General features: G+C 53.2%; 1 protein-coding gene across 3 annotated transcripts in view; it reads left to right on the forward strand.

Moving 5' to 3' along the window:
* The window catches only part of Tspan11 (tetraspanin 11), a 69,099-nt gene extending 48,267 nt beyond the window's left edge, over positions 1 to 20,832 (forward strand). For 2 of the 3 annotated variants that reach the window (XM_006987868.4, XM_076568033.1), the window contains 5 exons: positions 5,681 to 5,755; positions 6,564 to 6,668; positions 8,933 to 9,091; positions 9,419 to 9,505; positions 15,788 to 20,832. In XM_006987868.4, the coding sequence (XP_006987930.1) occupies positions 5,681 to 5,755; positions 6,564 to 6,668; positions 8,933 to 9,091; positions 9,419 to 9,505; positions 15,788 to 15,847 (486 nt within the window). In that variant the 3' untranslated portion in view covers positions 15,848 to 20,832. Of the gene's footprint in view, positions 1 to 5,680; positions 5,756 to 6,563; positions 6,669 to 8,932; positions 9,092 to 9,418; positions 9,506 to 9,669; positions 9,706 to 15,787 lie in introns of all 3 variants that reach the window. The other variant, XM_016006397.3, reaches the window with a different exon arrangement.
* The last annotated feature ends 1,682 nt before the right edge of the window (positions 20,833 to 22,514 follow it).

The raw sequence follows: 22,514 nt of genomic DNA on the forward strand, positions 1-22,514 counted from the left end.
GGCTCCAGGAGGACTAGAGGTCACCTTCGACCTCCCAACAGTGACATCTTGTTAGAGGAATGACTTGACGCTCCCAAGTCCACATCCTCTCTCTTCTGCAAATAGCCAAATGCCTCCAGCTGGTGGGTAATTGTCAGAAAATAATTCGCCCCGAGGTCGGTTGCTGCTTAAACAGCTGGCCCTGACGTTTCCGGTTTGGCTTGGTCTGAAGTCCCTGACCCTCCCTCCCTCCCTCGGCTGCTATAATCTCCCCATACTCAGCTGCTGGGATTTTCTGTGGGGCCCTTCCCACTGCCACTTAACTCTGGCCATGTCTTGATGCTGCTCTTTCTTCCAGACTATTCTGAAGATAGCCTGGCATCTCCAGCTGTCCCAGCCCTCCCGGACCAGCACCTTAATGGCTACCTAGTGGCCGAGTGGCCAGCCTTGCAAACTGTTCTTGTTTTACTCTCCTGTGCAGAATGGCGAGGGTGACAGGAACAGGAGAGGGGCGCTTTGGCACGGCTTCCTTCTTTGTGGCAGAGTGCATGCAACAGAGAATGTCCGAAAGGCCAATTTTACCAGGTTCTTAAAACTGACCACCAAGATGGCAAAATAGACGCTGAACTGCTTCCCTGTGTCATTTGCCCCTGCGAATCTGACCTAGAAATTACCTGGCACTCAGCTCGCCCTAGTGCCGGGCCAGTCCAGCCGAAGACTGTTTCTAATTAATTGCCCTAATGTCCCAGGGACACATATTTCTGTAGATTTCCTGCAGAGCCTCTCATTATAAAATATGCTGGTTTGTTTCAGAGAATACTGTGCAATCCCAGATTCCTTGTAGATCTGTCATTTTAGAAAGGATCCAACTTTGTTTCTAGTTAAAGCTGTTCCATGAATGAGCTATCAAGGGGGCTGGGTAGATTGCTCCAAGAAATAAAGGCTGTGTGAGTGTGAGGACCAGAGTTTGGGTCCCCAGAACCCAGGCAAACGCCACTCCTATGAAATCCCTATGGCAATACACCTCTCCCCAGGTCACCAAGAGCAAGCAGAAGGACCCACTGCTTCAGAGAGTAGAGTTTCCCAGGGGTTAAATGGTTTTTTCTGGGAGATGCGAACACATGTCTAGTCACCCTACATAGGGTACCAACAACAGACTAAGAAACGATTCCACTCAAGTCCAGCTTAGTGAACCAGTGAGTTGGTCGGCTCTCCTTACAGGAGCATGGTTGACTAAAAAGCAGCTTTCTGACTGAAAAGCCCACCCCAGCACAGAGGAGGCAGAGTCCCTGGTACTCCCTGGACAGCTTGCAGACAGCTCCACCCAAAGGTCCCCCTCTCCAGCGGTTGTTTCCTGCTTATGTAACCTTGGGCAGAGGCCATGAATCTTGTAACTTCTCTGCACCATGAGAAAATGCTTCAGTTTAAAGGAGGTAGTTACACAACACTAGGGCACCACTCCAGCCTCCTGACCCTTGCTTAGGTCAAGCTGACTAGTTTCATGTGCAGATGTGTCCTTCCAGACAGGCAGAATCAAATCCCTCTAATGCTTATGTTTCTGGGTTCCATCTCTGACTTCTTGGCAAGTGAGTAACTTTCTCCAGTCTTCCTCTGTGCATCCCAGAGTGCCTAGGGACACCTATGCAAATCAGGGCTCAGCATCAGCCTGAAAGCCTGAAGGGGAGTGTGTCTCAGGCTTTCCCAACCTCTGACTCATTGGCATGTCGGCTGGGTAGTTTTGTGCAGCGGGAACTGTCCCATGTCTCAAAGATAGTCAGCAGTATCCTGGTTCTGTCTTCTGGAAGTCCATAGCATCTTCTGTCCTGGCTGTGATAACAGAATAATGTCTCTAGGATTTGCCAACTGACCCCTGGAGCAAAGCCTTTCCAGATTGAGTGAACCACTGAGTAACCTGAACTGAGGTAGCAGCTGTGTCGCCTTCCAGATAGAAAATTAAACTGTTTTCGCCAGCATGGGGCTGACCTTGCTGCTGGCTCCTGCTGTCTCACACGCCTCCTCCAGCATAGGGTTATTTCCCCGAGCACATATCCAACCCTACCAGGCATTGTGGAAAGAGCCAGGGAACTCCAAGATGTGGTTCTTCTCCCCAGAAGCTCACAGTTACTCTAGTGAGATGGGACAGATAGCTGCAGCTGAAGCTATGGAGACAGCCATGAGTACAGCTGAGTCAAGCGAAGGCCCACCCACAGCAAAAGAGCAGCGGACCAGAGGCAGCAGGAATCAGAAGCAACTGAGTCCAGAGAAGAGGACCAAGCAGGCAAGGCTGAGTCAGGCAGATGTTATGCAAGTGATGCTACGGATATCTTCAGGGGCTGGCATCGTAGAGCCGGGGCTGAACTGGGGAATGAAGGACATGTAGGCACTGCCCGTGAGATTGGTGAGGGCACACGCTTGAAGGCCAGACAGATGGCCTGGTGCGGGAACTGCGCAGGTTTGCAAGCAGGGCTTCTCTGACGCATGCAGAGGGGCTGAGCATCTGCAAGAGCCGAGTGAAATGAGTGAGACATTCATTAGGGCTCATGGCTCTCCTGTCACAAATCCAGCAGCCTTCTGGGACCAATGAGTCCCATGCTCAGAGCTGCAGGATCCTCTGAGACCTTCGCCTGCCTCCTGGGAGCTGTCACGGGAAGCTGTGACTCAGGGCCTCCCCCGCCCAGGTGAGTCACACACCTGCAACCCTCTTGCGGTAAGAACTGCTGCCTGAACTGTCACCTGTGGCCACATCAGTTCCCTCAGAGCACCAGGTTCCATCGACCCTTAATTCACGAGACACCTGCTCATGCTAGAGTATCACTTCTTGCTCCATTGGGCATTCTACACACTACAAATGTACCACTTCTGCAGAACAACCCAACGTGTCAAATAACCTATGGGATCCTCTGAACAGTCCCAGTGGTAGTGTGTGCTACCTGACATGGAGTCCAGAGATGCGACATGGTTTCATGTCTCTCTCCTCCCCCTTCCCCACCTGTTTTCAGGAGCTACAACAGCAGTGGTTTCCCCATGGAAGCACTATGAAATGGCCACCTCCTCAGGACTGGTGTCTATGAGTGACTCACAGCTGACAGGAAAGCAAGTGGCAAGATATGTTCTCCTAGCTGCCAGAAGCCCAATCCCGCTGTTCAGGGACAGGCACTCCATCACCTCCTCCCTGATGTCTTAGAGGACATGCTGATATGCATGCAAGAGGCCTGGGTTGACCAGTAGTCCCTGCCTATAGGTCCTGTGTGGCAGGACAAAGGCTGCCCTCAGTACTACATCTGGGTAAGAGGAATGCAGGACAACTTCAATCCAACCAAAAGCGCAGACATATTAGAGAGGAGCCCTGGGGCCCTGAGGACTGTGAGGTGGTGGGACAATCTCCTAAGTGGGTTACAGTGCAGCCACACTGTGTGATGGGCTAGGTAGTTCCAGGACTGTCCTCTACTGATCTAGACTGTTGGTCCCTGATACTGCCGGATAAGTGCTGCTTACCTTAAGCCTACCCTTGGCTGTGCTCTGGGAGGAAGCAGGTCAGAGCTCTGGACAGTCCAGTCTTCTCCAACCAGTCAGGGTGGGCAGCGTAAGTGATGCCACCACCATTGCCACTGGCAAGGAAACAAAAACCCAACCCCAAGGTCAGGACTACCACAGACTACCCCAAAGCCTGTATCCTACATATGAGGACCACAGCATCCCTCCTGCACAGCTCTTATTGAACCACACCACCTTTGTCTGAGTGTGTTTGGTGCAATGGTGCCCATCCAGTCAGTCCCAGTGAGCACAAGAATCTGGGCTTGTCCCAGATGCCAGGCTGGTTACCAGCTTTCTCCATGTCATCAGACTCATTCCTGAGAGCAGAAGCAGGCATCACAGACCTCTTAGACACCTCAGCTTACTCTAAATCCCTTCCCAAACAGGTTAAAGAGTCCTAGGGATGAGGAATGTGTGCTGGAAAGCCTTCACCCCTTGCCATATTCCTGGTCCTGAGCCTGACACCCAGAGTCTGGAAAGCCCTGTTTAGACAGAGAGACAGGGACAGAGCTCCAGACAAAGCCCACAGCTGATGGGATCATTGAGTATGTGCCCCTTAGCCTGTACCCCTCACAGCACCCCACTCTGTCTTCCCCATATCCTCAGCCATGGAGTGATGAGGTGCATGGGGCTTGAGAGAGGAACAGACAGAGCTTGGATGTCAGACTGTGTGTCCTTTTCTATGACAGCATAGGAGAAAAAAGGAAGGGTGATCAGGAACATCTTTTATCCTCTCTTCCTCAGGCTGCATGGCTAAACCCCCAACTACAGAGGCTAGCAACGTTTCCTGGTCACCAATGATGGCCTGTCACAGTGCTGAAAAAAAAAAGTGGATGCAATTACCTTACTGAGAGCTGTGTATTAATTTAAAGGGCAGCTTTGCCCGGGTGCTTTCCCTAGGAGTTGAAAGAAATCCCACCCCCTTGTGTTTCTCAAGCCCTAGCCATGTAGTCTCCCTCATCTAGTGGTCCAGACTCAAGGTTAGGAAAGGTCTACAGACTCTGTGTTGCCCTCCTGAGGCCCATGACAACTGCCTCCTCCTGCTCACACGCCTTTCCCTAGTTCATGAGCCTGGCATCTCAAGTGGCACCCATAGGTGACCTCCCCAAGCCCTGTCATCCCAATACACATTGGCTGCTGCCCTGTTGCAGCTAGAAGGGGCTCCAGGGAGAGGAGAGATGTTCTTCTTAATGGTTCTCCTCTCTCTCCCCTTCACTCTGTTCTCTCCACCCTCTCCTCTGTCCCTTGTCCCTTGGGTGCCTGTGGTCTGCTTTCCCTCCATGTCCCCATCCCTCTCCCAGACCACATGGGCCTGACCTGTTGGCTCTGACAAGGCTCAGGAGTGTTGCTAGCAGTAAACAGCTGGGTGGGAGCCAGGAGAGAAGTACACAAACAGGTATCTGAAGCTCAGGGCTGGCACCAGGGAGCCTGGGGGAGACAGGCATGGCGAGGGCGCCAAAAGTCCGGGAGAAAGCTATGAAGAATGGAAAGCAGGTATCAAGGCTGGAATATATCACTCAAATCACCATCCAGGGACTTCTGTCTTTGCCTTCTCCAGAGCCTTAGCTCCTGGGCCCAGCCTGCCTCTCCTTTCCAGCTTGCCATTGTCCAAATTCAAATGCCCTGCACTTCCTGGGTTGGTGCTTTTCTCCTGCCTGGAATGTGGTTCTCCCATTCTCTGCCTGGCAAGTGCCTCTGTACCCATCTCAGAGAGGTACCTCAGGTGCCACCACCTCCACAGAGCCTGCTCTGACTCCCCACCACATCAGGAGCCTCTAGGGTTACCCCACAGAAATGCTGACAATACAGCACTCTAGTAACTTCATATTGCCCCCCCTCTCTGCTCCCCCCCCCCCCCCCGCGCTCCCTCATGAGCACGTAGTATCTTATCCACAGGGCCTGGCATTTGGCATCCAGTCAGTATCCACTCAAGTCTGGATGGGCAGTTGGATTCTTGGGCCATCTGTAGACCAGTGAGCAGAGGGATGAGTGAGAAACTTGGTGGTGGCAGCCAGCAGGGGTTGTGATGTCCAGATGTGGGTAGAAAGAGGGGGTGGGGTGATAGGAGTCCTGGCAGGTATCCCTGCCACCTCCCACTCTTTTGCAGAGACTTTTGTTACAGGGGAGCGCTGGTTCCCAGGGTGACCATTGCTCTCTTTGCTCCTAGTATTTCTGCCTGTTGCTGGTCATCTTCCTCGTGGAGCTGGTGGCAGGGGTCCTGGCGCATGTGTACTACCAAAGGGTAAGTACCAGGTTCTGTTGTAGCTTTCTGTTGCTGCCCCGAGGGAGTCACCGCAAGATGCTGGGGTTCATGCTGCCCTGGTGGCTGAGGCAGATGTCTAGATAGGTAGTTCTGTTTCCTGGGCTAACACTCTTCTGCACCCCAGTTTCCTGTCCCAGATCCAGTAGATCTCTCTGCCTCTGTTGGTACTGCTGGGTTCCATGGGGGAACCTGGATGAGAGTTTCTCAGGGAGGTAGTTCATCCTTCTCCCCTCCAGGGATCCCGAAACAAGGAACCCACTTGCTAAGACAGGGAAGGGATCAGAAAGTGTCAAATGGCAGACTGACCAGAAAAGACCAGAGCAGGCACTGCCTACCAAGCTGGGTGAGAGTCAGAATCAGAATCTCTCTCTTCCCATGCATACGGCTGCCGGTTCAGGATCTGAAGGCAAGGACAGGGTGACGCTGGGCTGGAATAGACCGTGTGCCCCATCAAGCAGGCCATTTGAAGCCAGTGTGCATACAGTTGCCCGGGGGTCACAAGTGCCCCCATATTGAACCTCATCTTGTAATCAAAGTCCAAGTCCACAGCAAGTGGAAATCAGCTCCCACGTGACACAGCATGAGCTGTGTCAGCCTCAGGCCGGCTGTCAGCTCTGCCCTTCACACCTGTCTTCCTGTCAGCTCAACACTGCCTGAGTCCTTAGGTGTCCTGAGGCCAGCTGGGGGGGATTCAGAGATGCCTGGGTCCTAGAGGAATAGAGGAAGGTTGCGGGGGTCGGGGGGAGGGGGGGCGTCTGCTGACACTCCTTCATGCGCCCCTCCTCAGCTGAGTGACGAACTGAAGCAGCACCTGAACAGCACCCTGACCGAACGCTATGGGCAGCCGAGGGCCGCAGAGATCACAGCCTCCATGGACCGGCTGCAGCAGGACGTAAGCCCCACGGAGAGACGCAGGTTTACATCTTGCCTCTGTCTCTCCCCGTCTGTGTGACCCCAGGACAATTTACTCACCCTCTCTGAGCTCCTGCTGCACATCCCTAACCTGAGCCACGTAGTGGAGGGATGCAGCAGTGGTGATCACCTCTAGACGTGTCCCCTGACAGCATGGAGGGTACTCAGTGAACCCTGGCCTCCCCTGTACTCCTTCCACTCTGTCCAAACCGCGTCCCTGCTGCCTTCCAGTTTGGATCTACTGGAGCAGAAAGCTGCTCTCAGCTCCTCCTGTCTACCGACTAATTCCATCTTCCCTCTGAAAGATGGACACCAAAGCCCCAGTTCTATGTCAGGCCACTGTGGCTCAGAGCAAGAAATAATTTTCTGGTTGTGAGCCACGAGGGACAAGAAAAATCTTGTTTGCAAGAACACTCAGCAGATCCCAGAGACAATGGCCAGGGGCATGTGTATACACATCGGTACACAGGACACATGCAGTCATGCCCCACATGCTTAGCCCACGAGCTGGGACAGGGCAACCCACACTGTTGGTCACCTGTTGCAAGCAGCATGCACCTGCTGGATCCCACGTGGAAGGAGCTGTGTGAGACAACAGGTGCGGCAGGAGCCTTGACTGGGGTGTCTCACTCATGGAACTGTGGACAAAAGGTGACAATACCAAGCAGTTTTTCCTGGGCACCTCAGACTAGAAAGTAGGGGGGTGGGGCTGGAGGCCGCCTGCAGGAGGGCAAGGCTTGCCTAAGTGGGAGGTGGGCAAACACAGGGACGGGTTCAGCTTAACGTAAAGCCTGCCACTGACCAGGGCATCAGTATGTGTAACACAGGCCTCCCCCCAAGCTAGGGCAGTGAGTGTCCCAGCCAGCATCCAGGCAGGAAGGACTGAGCCTGAGACAGAGGCGGATCAGAGCCAGGGCCACGTCTGGGCCACATGTATATAAATGACACACATGCACACGGACCACCCCTCACACAGGGAGGGTGGTGACAGTTGCGCTTCGGTATCTGCTGGCTCTGCGCAGATGCTGAGTGCTCTCCAAGCACCCGCTGCTCTGTCCATCCTTACACATTCCACCACAGAGGCTATTTCCCCCCATCTTATAAGTGATGTAGCAGCTCAGGGGCACCAGCACACACACACACACACACACACACACACACACACACACACACACACACACACACAGAGTGTACGACTGCATGTGACTCTCAGCACAGTCCACCCCAGTGGTTGCTTTGTGTGTGCTGTCATAAGCGGTGGTCATGCTCTTATCACACTTACTCTGTATGTGCTCTGGGTGTGATACTATGTAGTGTTCATGTTCTCTGTACGTGTGCTGCTTTGTCGTGTGTATGCTCCCGTCTTGTTGTCACATTGTGCATGCCCTACGGGTGCTCTCTCGTGCTGTGAGTGTGTTTAGTGTGCAGTTATGTGCAGGCTCTCTGTTCACACTTAGAGGTTTGTGCTGATCCCAGACAATCCACTTCCCCTTCCTCCTCTGCGCCCCTCTGAAGGACAGGAAATGGTAAGCGAAGAGCCAGGTCCCCAGCACCACTCCTGGCATTTGGGTGGCTACCATTAGAATCAAATGTCCCTGCACCCACACCCAGGAGACAGACTCAATACAACTCATGTACCTGTGCACGGTCATAGGACCTCAGTGTCCTGACTTACAGAGGGGACAAATGACCAACATTTGTTCTTTGAGTCACTCTGAATGTGGTAAAGTGCAGACCCGCTGGGTTGTACTTGGCATTCACACCAGCCTCTGTGGTCAGTGCTGACTTGCCTGTGTCCTGCCTGGCCTCTGGAACACACTCTATGTCCCTCGAGTCTTGGGGTTCTGGACTTCAAAACCTAAACAGGCATCCTGAAACCTCTGGCAAGTTAAGTCCTTATCCCCAAGTCCTACTACTTCCTGGATGAGCAGGGAACATCTCCCTCGTGATTTCCCCCTGCCCTGGATCCTGGCTGTACACCCTCATGGCACCCAACTTCACAATTGTGAGAGCCCTAGATCTGTCTGCCCCCCAATCTCACAGATAATCCCTGCCCCTAGAATGCTTGGCACAAGGTAGCCAATGGGTGTCCTGCAGAGAAAGGTCCCAGAGAAACCCCATCCTTCTCCAAAGGGAAAATCACAGAGGAAAGAGGGACTATAAAGCCTGAATAGTGGCCCTGGACCACAGGGGCGGGAGTGCCACACAGACCCCTCTCACCCCGGCTTCGTCTCCTCCTCTCAGTTCAAATGCTGCGGCAGTAACAGCTCAGCCGACTGGCAGCACAGCACGTACATCTTGTCTCAGGAAGCCCAGGGGCGCCTGGTGCCCGACAGCTGCTGCAAGACAGTGGTGATGCGCTGTGGCCAGCGGGCCCACCCCTCCAACATCTACAAGGTAGAGGTAAGTGCTGAGGTCACCCAGGGGCTAGAGGGGGACCCCCGGCAAGTCCAGCTCAGCGGGCAGCGGTGGAAAAGTAAAACATAAGCTTTGGCCTGAGATCACAGAGCCTGGGGCACTCCAAGGTCTGACAGAGGACTGAGAACTAACGGGTCCTCCTGGAAGTCTCAGACACCGTGGCCTGGCCCCTGAGGCTCTCCAAATGGCCAGGAGGAATTTCAAGGCTGGCTTCCCGCCGTCTCAGCTGCACACAAGATGACAGCCACTCATCTCCCCCTCCCCCTGCCTGCTGCTGGGCTAAGGCCTGAGTAACCCACTTCCACTTTGCAGGGGGGCTGCATGGCCAAGCTGGAGCAGTTCCTGGCTGACCACCTGCTGCTCATGGGCGCAGTGGGCATCGGGGTGGCCTGTCTTCAGGTAAGTGGAGCAGGGGATGTCTCCCGTCAGCCGACGTCTCGGACACTGGTCTTGGGGAAAGTAGCTGATGCTTCGCACATACATGCCCGGCCCTGCCCCACCCTTTCCCCCTCCCTTTCCCTTTCCAACCAAGGATGAACCACACTGTTGGTCTCATTCCCCAGAGAGCTTTGAACAACTTGACCTGAGTGTTGGATCAGGTATGTAGCCTGTGCCCTGTGTGCACAGCACAGCCTGCTGGGTTTGTAAACATCGGACTGGCTGCATGTGTCTGTGTGTACGTGATAGGGAGTGTGTGCACATGTGTGTGATTAAGCTGCCTATGCACATATGCATGCATGTACCTGACGTCCTTCCATGTATGTACAAGCATGCTTCCAGGAAGAGGTGCCCATCTTCCTGAGGATGGGCAAAGCTGCACTCTACTCTCAATGCCTCTCCCTACACGCCCCTCCTCTAGCCTCCACCCAAGAAGGGAGCATCAGTGCCATCATTTGCTCCAATCAAGGGACCCTGGGAGAGGAGCCGGGAGGAGTCCTCAGAGGCTGAGCTGGTTCTTCCCTCATGTGTACTCCTGCTTCCTTCCAATAGTGGAAGCTGTGGTGCTGCCCTTCTAGAAGGACCTAGGCATCCCGCTGCCCTGCTCTGCCCCTCCCACCCCAGCGCTGTAAACTGGCATCCCAAGAAGAGAAGGGGCTGAACAGTCAGACCCTGGGGTCCCAGTCTGGCTCTGGCTCTACATGACCTTGACCCACTGCTTACCTTCTTTGTCCTTCAACTTCATCTGCAGAATGAGGCCCACTTCCTCTTCTCACATTGCCCACACAAGAGCCAGGGATGCACAGGAGAGCACATGGCCCACACAGGGCGCCCGGTGCACACACATGCCTCTTAGGTCGGTGCGAGCTGGCTTTATCTGATTCTGTGGTCTCAGCATTTCTGATGCTTCTTTCTAATGGATCCTCACCCCAGCCCCAAGCCAGGTGGACAGAGTACTCTCCACACTTCCCGGATCAGAGAACTGAGACCCAAAGAGACTATACATAGGTCTCCCACCTAAACCAGCAGCCACAGCTCCTGGCTTTGGCCCTTGGCATTCCCAAGTGCATTACCCCACACAGAGGCCTGTGGGGAGGAAATGCGTAGAAGGCTAATGTCACCTGGCTTGAGGGGACTCCCAGTGTAGGGTTTCTCCAGACTATGTTCCACTCCCCTCCCAGGGGGACTGGAGGCTTCCAGCTACAGCCTCACATGCTGGGAGGAAAGTCGCCAGCCTCCCAGGGGAGAGCCTTCTTGATTCTGCCACTGATGAGCTGGACCACATGATCTAGGGCCAATTATTTCATCTCTGAGCCTCAGTGGTTCATAAAATGAAACCACCTCAGCCTCCTGCAGTAGTTGGTCACACATACAAATCGCGGGCCTTGTACAAGTAGATGCAGGTACCCCATTAAAGATGCTCATTTTTATTTCTACACAGGTCCATCATCTCTCCAAAATTCCCCAGTGGCTCCTTGGTCTCCTTGATGCTAGACTAGGGAGCCCAGGGGCGCTACAGAGCCCTTCTTTGCTTTTCCCTTGTAGTGAACCCAGAGGAGTTGCTGCTGGGACCAGGCAGGGGTTACCCATCACTCAAGCTTCTGGCTCATTGGGGTTTCCTGAGACCCATCACACAGATTTTTAGAGGACTGCCCTAGAAGGACACTGACCAGGCCTGGTCCACCTCTGTCCACTTCTTCCTGGCCTTTGTCTGCAGAAATTGTAGCCAAAGATAATGAACCGGAGGACCAGGCACAGGATTGCAAATGCTTAGAGCCCAAAGTTAGAGCAGATCAGTGCTGCTACGTAAGTCCAGGGGCCAGGTCAATGGGCAGGCAACGTACCTGCAGACCATGACACCGCTCCACACTATGACTCTGCATCTCACCCCTTGCCTAGGTTTCTCCCTTGTGGTTCACTGAGCCGAGGCTGATAATGGCCAAGCCTCGGTTAGAGTGCCCTCTGCTGGCCAAATACAGACCCAGTCCTCCAGGCAGCCTTGAGAAAGGGCCCAAATCAGCCCTTCCCCAGAAGAGTAGTGTTCCTCCAGAACAGACACCAGCCACACACACACACACACACACACACACACACACACACACACACACACACACACACACACACTCACACAAGCACCAAGGTCAGGATATCATCCTAAGACAGTGTCCCCTGGTGTCCTTATCAGTAGGACAGAGAGGCTGGACAAATAAAGCAGCAGCCAATGGGCATTGTCACATAGGAGACTGGTCTGTTAGGCTCAGAAGGCAGAGCTGTTGGCATTGAAACAGGAGGGAGGCCACGTATAAGGGCCACCAGCCACTGCTCTCATGCCCCTGAGGTACACATATAGTTTCCAGAACAGCTTGGAATCTGCTGCTCTATCCCATCCCGCAGCAACTTATGCTTCTATGGCTCAGAGATTCTGGTAAGGTTCCTATCTCACTGACCAGCCACCTTAGACAGATGGTCTGTGAACTCTGAAAAACTAGGCAAGAAGTACCAGGCTATTCACTCTAATCTCAGCCAGGTGTCTGGTGGCCTGTCCGTCACTGCCTTACGGACATGTCAACCAAGATGTACATGCTCGGGGAAAATCATGGCACTTGCACCATGACATGCGTGCTCGGGAGAAATTATCGCCTTGGCCACATGTAGGATCCCTTGACAAATTCTGAACCCATCCAAGGCTCAGGGCTATGCGCCAGTATGTGTACGTACAATGGCCAAGGCAGCCGCCAGACCTCGGTATGTCTTCAAATTTCCTCAGATTTCAGGGACTCCAGAGGAGACGACTGGAGCTAAAGATAAGTTATGGAGGGCTTAGGACGTGCGAGAAGAAAGTCACATGGGGACTTGTCCCTGGAAGTCTAGCAAGGTGGGCACTGTGGGTAGAATTTACAAAGAGGCCCATCACAAGCCTCTGAATGCAGGAGGAATGGCCCAGCTGTGACCTTCACAGAGCACTGTCTCTGGAATTGCAAGCTGGAGCAGAAGCTGAGCGGCAGGAATGCTAAAGGGAGGAGCCCTCCACTCAGAGAGGCTGTCCTCTGGGCTCACACTTGCTCCTCTCACTGGCATTCCCAGGCTTGCCATGGCCTCAGTGTGTGGCTCCGTACACCAAGGGTCCTGTCAGGCCGTCAAACCCGTGCTCACTCAGGGCGGAGGGCTGTGGGGTCCCCCATCTCGTTCATATACGTTGACTATGACTAACCAGTGCGAGAGATGGAAAGTCACTCGCTGAGGATCACACAGCCACTGTGGCAGCGCCAACCAGGCCTCCTATTCCTGGTGCTCTTTCTTCTCCACCGGCTTCCTCTCTTGTGGGTGGCTTTCCACTCCAGCGTAATCTTAGAAAGTAATTTATAGAATATTCTATCTGGGAAACTTAAAAAAGGTTATAGTAGCCCAGGGATCTTTTCTGGCTGTCCTCACACACAGAGGAGGCACCTCCCGCCCAGAGGACACTCTGAGGAGCCTCAGAGGCACACTCTGCATGGCTTTGTAGCAGGCATGCTCTCTGTGGGGGAGGGGCGGACAAGTACACAGGACGTTGCCCTGCAGTCAAGCAGTGTTCGCTCGTGCGATGGAGTCACAGGAGAAAAATGAAAGCTGCCTTGGCCATCCCTGAGGCCAGGGAGAATTCCTGGAGGCGATGGGTACTAAGTTCTGAGGGGGGTTGACAAGAAGTCAACCCTGTAGCAGGAAGTGTCTACAGAGTGAGTGGGGAGTCGGGAGCAGCCAGCATGTGAAAGGCCTGACTGCCTCACATGGTCAGTCGTCTGAGTCCTGGAGGCCCTGCTAGCCTCTCTCAGCTGTTCTAACTTGGTCTAACTTGGGAAGAATCTTGTCTACTAGGACAGGCTTAGAGAGGGACGTTACCACCCCAAGGTCACACAGCCTATAGGTGCTTAGATGAAACAGAACCTACCTTGACAGCCCACAAGTAGAATTTTGATGTGTTTTAGAGCCTAGAAAACAGGTGAGTCTGGGACGGAAAGGTCACGTGGGCCACACCCCTTCTTTCATGCTGTCTGAAGACCACCAGTGCTGGCTGAGAAGCCTCTTAAGAAACCAAGAGCATCACAACTTCCCAGTTAAAAATGTAACCCACGTGTAGCCAAGTGCTGTCCCCAGCAGCTCCCCAAGGGAGCCCTGTGCCCTGTGCAAGTGGAGTTGGTGGCAGGAGCCAACCCAGGAGACTTGGTTACCTTGGCTATGTTGCACTCTGTTGTTTCATGTCCCATGCTGGCTGCTTGGGCCAGCCATGCTGGCTTCTCTGTGGCCTCTGCCACCAGGGAGAAACTGGTACTCACTTGGTACCTCGTGGGCTACTATTCTTTACCCTCTGGATACTTCCGTGTGTGTGTGTGTGTGTGTGTGTGTGTGTGTGTGCGCGCGCGCGCACGCGCGCGCACATCGTGCAATTCAGGGTGAGGAACATGTGCATGTATGCATGCATGTGTGCACATCGTGCAATTCAGGGTGAGGAACATGTGCATGTATGCATGCATGTGTGCACATCGTGCAATTCAGGGTGAGGAACATGTGCATGTATGCATGCATGTGTGCACACACTAATGAGTGCATCATCCCGTAGAGTTCAGGATCAAGTATGTAGGCATTTGCATGTACGTGTGCATGGACATGTTTTAATGACAGTGCTTACCCCATGCACTTGCTACGATTGTTAAAGGCACACATCTCAAATAGAAAATGCATGCCAGGGAGTTTGACTCCTGCAAGACCATCTAGAGTAACTGCATGTGGAAGAGAGGTGAATACAGCCTACAACACAGTTAGACCAGTCCAAGAGGTTCCTCCCGCCTGCCCCTTGTGTGCATCAGAAAGAACCCAGTAACCCATAGGAAAAGCATCCAACCTTGAGATGGAGCCAGGGGCATGCCACAACCCCTGGGTGCATGTCTATGGATTGCTGTGATAACCCATGGGGAAAGCATCCAACCATGAGATGAGACAGGAGCATGCCACAATCCCTGGGTGCATGTCTGTGGGTTGCTGTGGCCATGCCTGCTTAAAGCCAGTGGAGGCGAGATAACCTCTTAAGCCGCCTCTGGGCTTCTGAGTCTGAGCCCCTGAGGTGGATTAGCAGGGCTCTTAGCAAGAGGCTAAAGCCGAAAGCAGCACATGTAGTCTCGGCTGCTGTTCACCCTGTTGGGCCTAGAGCAGGGGAGTGGCCAGGAAGGTAAACCTGTCCATGATGACCAGGAGATAACCTGAGGACACAGGCAGCTGCCTCAGGCTATGCTCATCTTCGCGGGTCTAGTCCTACTCTGGCTGGAGCTCCATCAGCACCCAGGCCTGCACAGCCGAGGCCAGATCTGTAGAATAAGCCAGGGAAAGACAGGATTCACCTAGAAGCACTCAACTTCGTCCCCTGTGCCATGTGACAGTTGTGGGACCGCGACACAGGGCTCCTGTCCCTACACACAGAGTGGAGACGAAGCCGCTACACCGTCACCATCAGGACCAGGATGACAGCAATGGGGCACCCGTTCTGACACAACCCCATCTCCTTGTCCCCAAGGCATCCCTAGATGGGAAGGGGGAGAGGGGAAGGGGCAGCTTCAGGGGTGGGAGAGCAAAGAGCCTGGGGTGGAGAACACAGTTCCTCTGCGGTTTGGGAATGGGAACTATATACTGGGCAGGTAGGATCTCTGTGTCCTTGTTAAGCCCGGGGTTCCAGTAGGGGTACCGGAAGACAGGATGCCAGAGTCTCCACACTGAGCTCATAGGAACACTGATCGATCCTCCCAGAATTGTGGCGGGCTTTGGTTTGGGTCTGGAACCCTGGGGCAGCAGGAAGCAGGAAGCAGAGATGCTTCAGACAGCTCTGGTATGAGCGGCAATGTCATCACAGAAGAGTCAGATAAGCAGAGCTGTATATAGAGAACCTCTAGGCCCATAGGCCAGCAACACAGACTGGGTGAGTACTGGGAAGGAGGGCAGCCACTGGACCCCAACCAGACCCACGGAACTGAAATGTGTTGTGTAACCAGGCTATAGCACAGTCCTACCCTTTGGGGAGCACTCCTCAGAGCTTCCCCCTGCCACATCAGCATCTCCCGGGATTCCTGCGAGAAACACAGGCCCTTCCAGGTGGGCAGGGTCCGAAGGGGTGTAGATATCCAGCCCTCTCCAGTGTGAGCAACTGCCTCCCAGCATTCAGCCAGCAGCCTATAGGCTTCTCATGTCTCCTTGCTCTCTGTTCTTTCCATCTGACAGATCTGCGGGATGGTTCTCACCTGCTGCTTCCACCGAAGGCTCCAGCAACACTTTTACTAAAGGAGGCCCCTGTAGCCTGCTGACTACCCTGCACAAGGGCCCTGGTTCCCACATCCTGAACCAGGCCTGCAGAGTCAGCAGTTGGGGCGTGGACTGCCCCCACCCCATGCAGAGCCCACCAAGTGCCTGTGATTGTGGCTCCTGCGCGTCCCACCTGGGCAGGGTCCTCGGCTCACTCCTCCTTTTATTAGCACTCATTCACTGCCAGGATCCTTGGCAAGGGATGGTCCTGGCAAGAGGCAGCCAGAGTCCTTTGCCAGGCATGAAACACTGGACTACAGGAGAGCCAGAGCTCAGCTTCCTCTGTACCATCTCGTTGCCTGAGTCTGGGATAGAAGGCTGGCAGATGGGTCCTTCCAAGACTCCTGTAGGACTTGGTGTGTGATTCCCACTGGCACGGGATCCCACCCAGCTCTCCACTTTGGGCAGACTGGGTTAGCTCACCCCCTCCCAAAACCTAGCTGGTTTTCGGATCTTCCCATACAGTAGCTGGCCATGCCCTTCCTGTGGGGCCTAGGACAGGAGTGGTCTAAGATGGCGCAGCTTAAGGCCAGGCTGTTGGAGCCACCAGGACAGGGCACGAAGGAGGCAGGTTGGTGACAGCAGGGTACATGGCACCTTAGAGAGAGTCACCTGATGATCACGAGCCCCAGCCCCCAGGGATATGACCTGTTCCAGGTCTTGACTCCCAGGACGCCAGGATTACAATGTTAGTGAATGTAAAACTCTTGCCCTGTGGACCACACCTTGGGCTGTAAGTCAGAGCTGCCGAGGAGAGGAAGCTGTGAGGAGGGAGTTACTCTGCCTGTACCCCACTTCCTGGTTCCTTCAGGACCCCACTGTTTCCTGCCCACTGTGCTCTCTGCGTCCTTCTCCACTATCCCGGACTCGACACCGTTCTCTCCTTTGCTTCTCTCCTTAGTCACTGAACAAAATAGAGACTATTCAGGAAGAATTCCCAGGCGTCAAAGGAGACAGAAGAAAATCCTAGAAAAAAATGAAAGGTTGGGAGTAGGTATCAACTCAGAGACAACCATAGGGGATGCCCTCTCCGGTGATTATTGCTTCGGGCAGCTTTGCACACCAGGACTCCAATCCAGCTGCTGCTCCACGTGGGTCCTGCTCATCTTTCCACAATAACAAACCTCAGCTCCCCCGTGAACCAGTGGCATCTTGTTGACCCAAACCACTCATGACTTGTCTTATACCTGACCCAGTTCTTGCCACAGAGCATCCAGATCCTGCTGAGCTGGGTCGGTTGTTGGGGAGAGATGAGCTCCCAGTCGTACATGGGTAGACTAAGGGCCACTGGTTGCTGTCACCAGCATTGCTTTGAAATTCCATTCGCAGGGCAGCAAGTAGTTGCATCCACAGAGGGAACATCAGGCTGTCATCGGGCCAGCCTCCTCCACTCTGGGCTTCTCCAGGGGCTACATGAAGCCCAGGCTTGCTTGTGTCATCTTCCTGAAGGGTCCTGGGTTGTCTGTGCAAACTCAGAAAGAAAAAGACACTCCCAACCATTCCAGAAGACACCGTGGCCAAGGGACAATCTTAGCTACCCTCTCTCTTCCCAGATTCTTGCAGATATTCAAAGACTAGCTTTGATCGCCAAGCTTATAGACTCTGTAGACTCATATAGAGGGAGGATTGAGGACAAAAAGGTGTGGAGCCCAAACCATGTTCTTCCTGAAGAGGCGCTGAGGGAAGCTATAGTGTACAAAGGGACACTGTGGCCTCAGGCATCCACTTTGGTAGACTCCCTCAATCCTTGGGGAAATGAGGACAGAGGCAACAAGTAGGTACCATTTCTACAGCCTTGATGCAGAGGTAGTCCAGGAGAGCATGGCTCATTGGCCTCAGTCCGAGCTGCAGAGTGAGTGGACAGCCCCAAATGTGATTTCCTTGATCACAACAGCCTTGGTGACAAGATAGGGTTAGAGGACATGAAACACATAGTAGGCCAGGTTTGGTCCAGCAGCTGCAAAGGCTGGAGCCAAGGATGGAATCTGTAGTGAGGTGTGTCCAGTGCTCAGGATATTTCTTCCTATTTAGCCCTAGGGACAGGTCCCTCTTCAGAGGGTGCACTCTGAGTTCCTTACAGAGACGGAAGGACATACCTATAGAATGTCATCCTCAGTCCTGAGTCGGCACAGACATACTGGGGTCCCACACCAGGCCCTGAACTTAGCATGGCTGAAGCCAGCATATCCTCACCCTGAGCACGAGTCACCTTTCCCTAAGCTCAAAGTGGCTACCTCAAAAACACAGCATGCCCCCAAATGCCCCAGGTGGCCGGTGTTTGGGGAACAAGGGTGAACCTTAGTCTATGATAAGAAAATGGGGTGTCTACATACATTTTTCCCTTTCCCCCCCAGCAGTGTGCCCCCACCTCCCACAGCACCTCTGACATTGCTTCGGGGATGTTCACTGAGGACCTGTATGCCTCCTTCAATATGTTATCCACAGTGACACCAATGGGATGCGCTATAGTACCCATTCTGCAGATGAAGAAACTAAGGCTTGGGCAAGTTGAACATCAGTGGTGATGGCTGTTGCCATGGCACCAGCCAGGTGGACTCAAAGAAAGCAGGACTAGAAGCCCCTCTCCCCCCAGCACCAGCTGTCAGGTTGGCATTCAAGAACAGAGTGCCTAAGGTGGTATGGCCAAAGAGCGGCAGCCTTAACTCTCCAAGGTTGGATGGAACCATCCAGCATGTCCAACGTCAGCAGCTTCTTGCATTCACAGTTGAAGCAGACACCTATCTTATTTTGGAAGCCAAGGAGGCCACAGCTCCTAGAAATGGTCCAGGCCACACTCGGGGGAGGGGGCATTGCAGCCATCATAGTGAGAGCGGGGAGTATCTTTAGTGCTCCGCCTCCATATGGACAGGAACCACACCATGTGAAAATCATTGGCTGGGATGTGAAATGTCTCTCCCTGCCCCATAAGGAGGTCAGGAGAGAAGCTCAGATTATATCCACTCTTAGAGCCACCCCAGGTATGGGGGTGCCCTGGCTGGTGGTGCTGAGCCTCCCCTTTAGGCAAGGACCTCTCTGTCTTCTTGCCCCCACCCGCTCTGCTATATGAAACATTTGTTATATCTGGGCTCTGGAGTGGACACAGGTTGACTTCTGTCTTGAGCTCTCTCAACCTTCACATGGCCATAGAGGTTCATATTTGAAAGGTACGGGCTGTAAGGAGAATGTACAGTAGGTCAGTGTGATGAGCCACTGTGAGCTCAGAATCTGCCACTCCGGACAGCTTCCAAGGTTTTAAAGTCAAGGGGATCTACGGATCAGCTAGAACCCTTCCAGATTTGGAAGTGCCCTCGGCCTACTGGCTCTGCTGGGCTGGGGCAAAGAGGCAAGAGAAGGGGGGGTGGCTGAAGCTGTTCAGAAGAAAAGCAGCCATCTTTGTGACTGCCGGCTGGCACGCATGCCCTCCATGGCTGGAGAGACGTGTCTTACACTTGCTCTCCCCTCAGCACCTCCAAAGGAGCCTTCAGAACAGGGTGCTGCCTCCCCATAACTGCTCTAAGGAAGGCCAGATCCAACAGCTGGCATTCCTGCTAAGTTCCCAGGTGGTGGTGATGCCACCGACTGGCAACCACACTAAACCACAGTGTGGACCCCACGAGGCCACTGCTACCTTCCTTCAGATGTCTGAACCCTCAAGGGTCAAAAGTCACTTCAGGCCATTTGGCATGAGTCACACATGGAGCTGCTTGAGACTGTTCCCACTGGGTCCACAGAGAGGGTGAGGTGAGGCCAACCCCTCAGTGGTTTACAACCAGGCATACACACGCCTGTTGGCAGGGCATACCTGGCACTCCTGCCCCTACTGAGACTGTGACTTTGGCCAGTAGGCCAGATGCCTGGGTCTTCTTCCTGGAAGGGGGCCCCTTATAGTCCCAGATCCCACCTTCTTTTGTGTGCCTTTGGGTGGCCCTGCTGCATCCTGGTCACTCCAGCATATCTAGCTGGACATCAAGCCTCCCTCACCCTTCCCCTCCTGCTTCTACTCTATGCCAGTACTGACAGAAATTCCAAGGAGCCCACTGTTAGGACTCCAGACGGGCTCCTGGATCTAGCAGGCACATGGATGTGAGACATCTGATATTCGACAAAGACAGAAGTTGCCTTAAACCTACTTACAGCGAAACTTCAGATGTGAGGTGCACCTCTCCACTGACCTCAATGTAAGCTCGCTGCCATCTGCTAGCGGACTCCATAATAAAGGACTTACACCCAAGAGTGCCTCCTGCTGATCTGGTGTTACAGGGAGGCCTCGCGTCCTCTGTTTGCCCAATGCGAACACTGACACTTCTGTGTTGGTCATGGCCTCCCTACAGTGCTGACCACAGCCACCAGAAGCCTGCTGCCCCATCAGTCAATATCTCACCATTTGTTTGTCTGGAAGGATCTCTTCTGCTCATGAGTGTCATTAATTTGACACGTTGGGCCGCTAACAAGGGCTGAGCTGAAACCAGCGTGAAAGTTGTGCTCACAGCTTCCTGTCTCCAGTGGGTGAGTATGCTGGTATTTTCCTGCCACCTGCCGCCTGCATGAGCTGGCACTGAATCCGCCTCCTCCTGCGGCACTACTTCAGAGGCTGAGACAGGAAGGAGGACTACCGAAAGTTTGAGGCCAGGCTTGGATACTTAGTGAGTTCCAAGCCGCCCTGAGCTAGTGTAGCAGTCTGTTTAAAAAATAATAATAGTAATTCAGGGTATGTGAGATGACTCTGCCCGTAAAAGTTCTTATTGCATACACCTGACAACCTGAGTTGGATCCCCAGAACCCACTGTGAAAGGAGAGAACCTAGTCCCCAAGTCTGCCTCCTGATTTCCACACATGCACCATGGAGCACGTGTTCTCTCTCTCTCTCTCTCTCTCTCTCTCTCTCTCTCTCTCTCTCTCTCTCTCTCTCTCTCTCACACACACACACACACACACACACACACACACACACACACACACACACACACACTCGGGGGCAGAGCTGTGAAATGAGCCAGGTGTGATGAAGCACACCTTTAATCCCAGCACCCAGGAGGTAGAGGCAAGTGGATCTCTCCAAGTTTGTGTCCAGACTGGTCTACACAGTGAACTCCAGGCAAGCCAAGGAGATATATATAGTAAGACCCTGCCTCCAAAAATAAAAGTAACAAAATTTTAAAAATTACTAAAAACAAAACAGGAGCTGGTGAGAGGTCTCGGCACATACCGCCAAGCCTGATAACCTTAGTTCAGTGCCAGGAACTCATACGGTAGACGGTGAGAACTGACTTTTTTTTTTTAATTCTGCTCTCTTATATTACATCCAGACTGCAGCTTCCCCTCCCTCTACTCCTCCTAGTTCGCCCCACCTCTCCTCTCCCCCAGATCCATTCCCCCCACCCCAGAAAAGAGCAGGCCTCTCAGGGACATCAACCAAGCATGGCATAAGATACAATAAGGCCAGACACAAATCCTCACAACGAGGCTGGACGAGGCAATCCAGTAAGAGGAAAAGGGTCCCAAGAGCAGACAACAGAGCCAGAGACACACCCACTCTCCCACTGTCAGGAGTCCCCCCAAAACACCCAGCCAACAACCATAACATATATGCAGATGACCTAGTGCAGACCTAGGTAGACTCCATGATGGCTGCCTCAGTCTCTGCGAGCCCTTACGCTCTCCAGTGTGTTCCCACACTTCCTTCTTTCCTACCTTCAGTGGGGTTCTCCGAGCTCTGAGGAGGGGAGGGGCCTGATGGAGACCTCCAACCTGGGCTCTCTCTCCACCTAATGTTTGGCTGTGGGTCTCTGCATCTTCTCCCATCAGCTGCCAAAGGCGGCCTCTCTGATGATGACTTGACTAGGCACCGATCTATGAGTATGGCAGAACATCATTACGAATCATTTCATTGATTTTTTTTTTTTTTTGTCAGTCATGTTTGGTCTCTGGGCTATCCAGCCTCTGGTTCCTGGTCATACAGGCAGTGTCCAGAATGGTATCCCTCTCGTGGTGTGGGCCTCAAATTAGACCCGTCATTGGTTGGCAACTCCCACAATTTCTGTACCATTGCCCTGGCACACCTTGCAGGCAGGACATATTGTAGGTTGAAGGTTTTGTGATAGCGTTGGTGTCCCAGTCCCACCACTGGATGCCTTGTCTGGTTACAGAAGATGGCTGGCCCAGGCTCCATATCCTCCATTACTAGGAGTCCTCATTAGGGTCACTCTCATAGATTTCAGGGAGTTTCCATTGCACTAGGTTTCTACCTCGCTCCACAAAACACCCCCAATTCCAGTTATCTCTTCCAGTACTCTCCCTCCATTCATCTCCTGCCACCTGATCTCTTCTGTTTCCATCCCCACCCACCTACAATCCACCCACAAAATCAATATCCCCTTCCCAGGGAGATCCATGTGTTCCCCTTTGATCCTTCCTTGTTACTTAGCCTCTCTGGGTCTGTAGATTGTAGCATGATTATCCTTTACTTTACAGCTAATATCCACTTCTAAGTAAGTACGTACCATGTTTGTCTTTCTGGGTCTGGGTTACCTCACTCAGGATGATTTTTTTTCTAGTTACACCCATTTGCCTGAAAATTTTATGATGTAATTTTTTTTAGCAGCTGAGTAGTATTCCATTGTGTAAATCTACCACATTTTCGTTATCT

The sequence above is a fragment of the Peromyscus maniculatus genome, chromosome 3 (assembly GCF_049852395.1).
Source record: "Peromyscus maniculatus bairdii isolate BWxNUB_F1_BW_parent chromosome 3, HU_Pman_BW_mat_3.1, whole genome shotgun sequence".
NCBI lineage: Eukaryota > Metazoa > Chordata > Mammalia > Rodentia > Cricetidae > Peromyscus > Peromyscus maniculatus.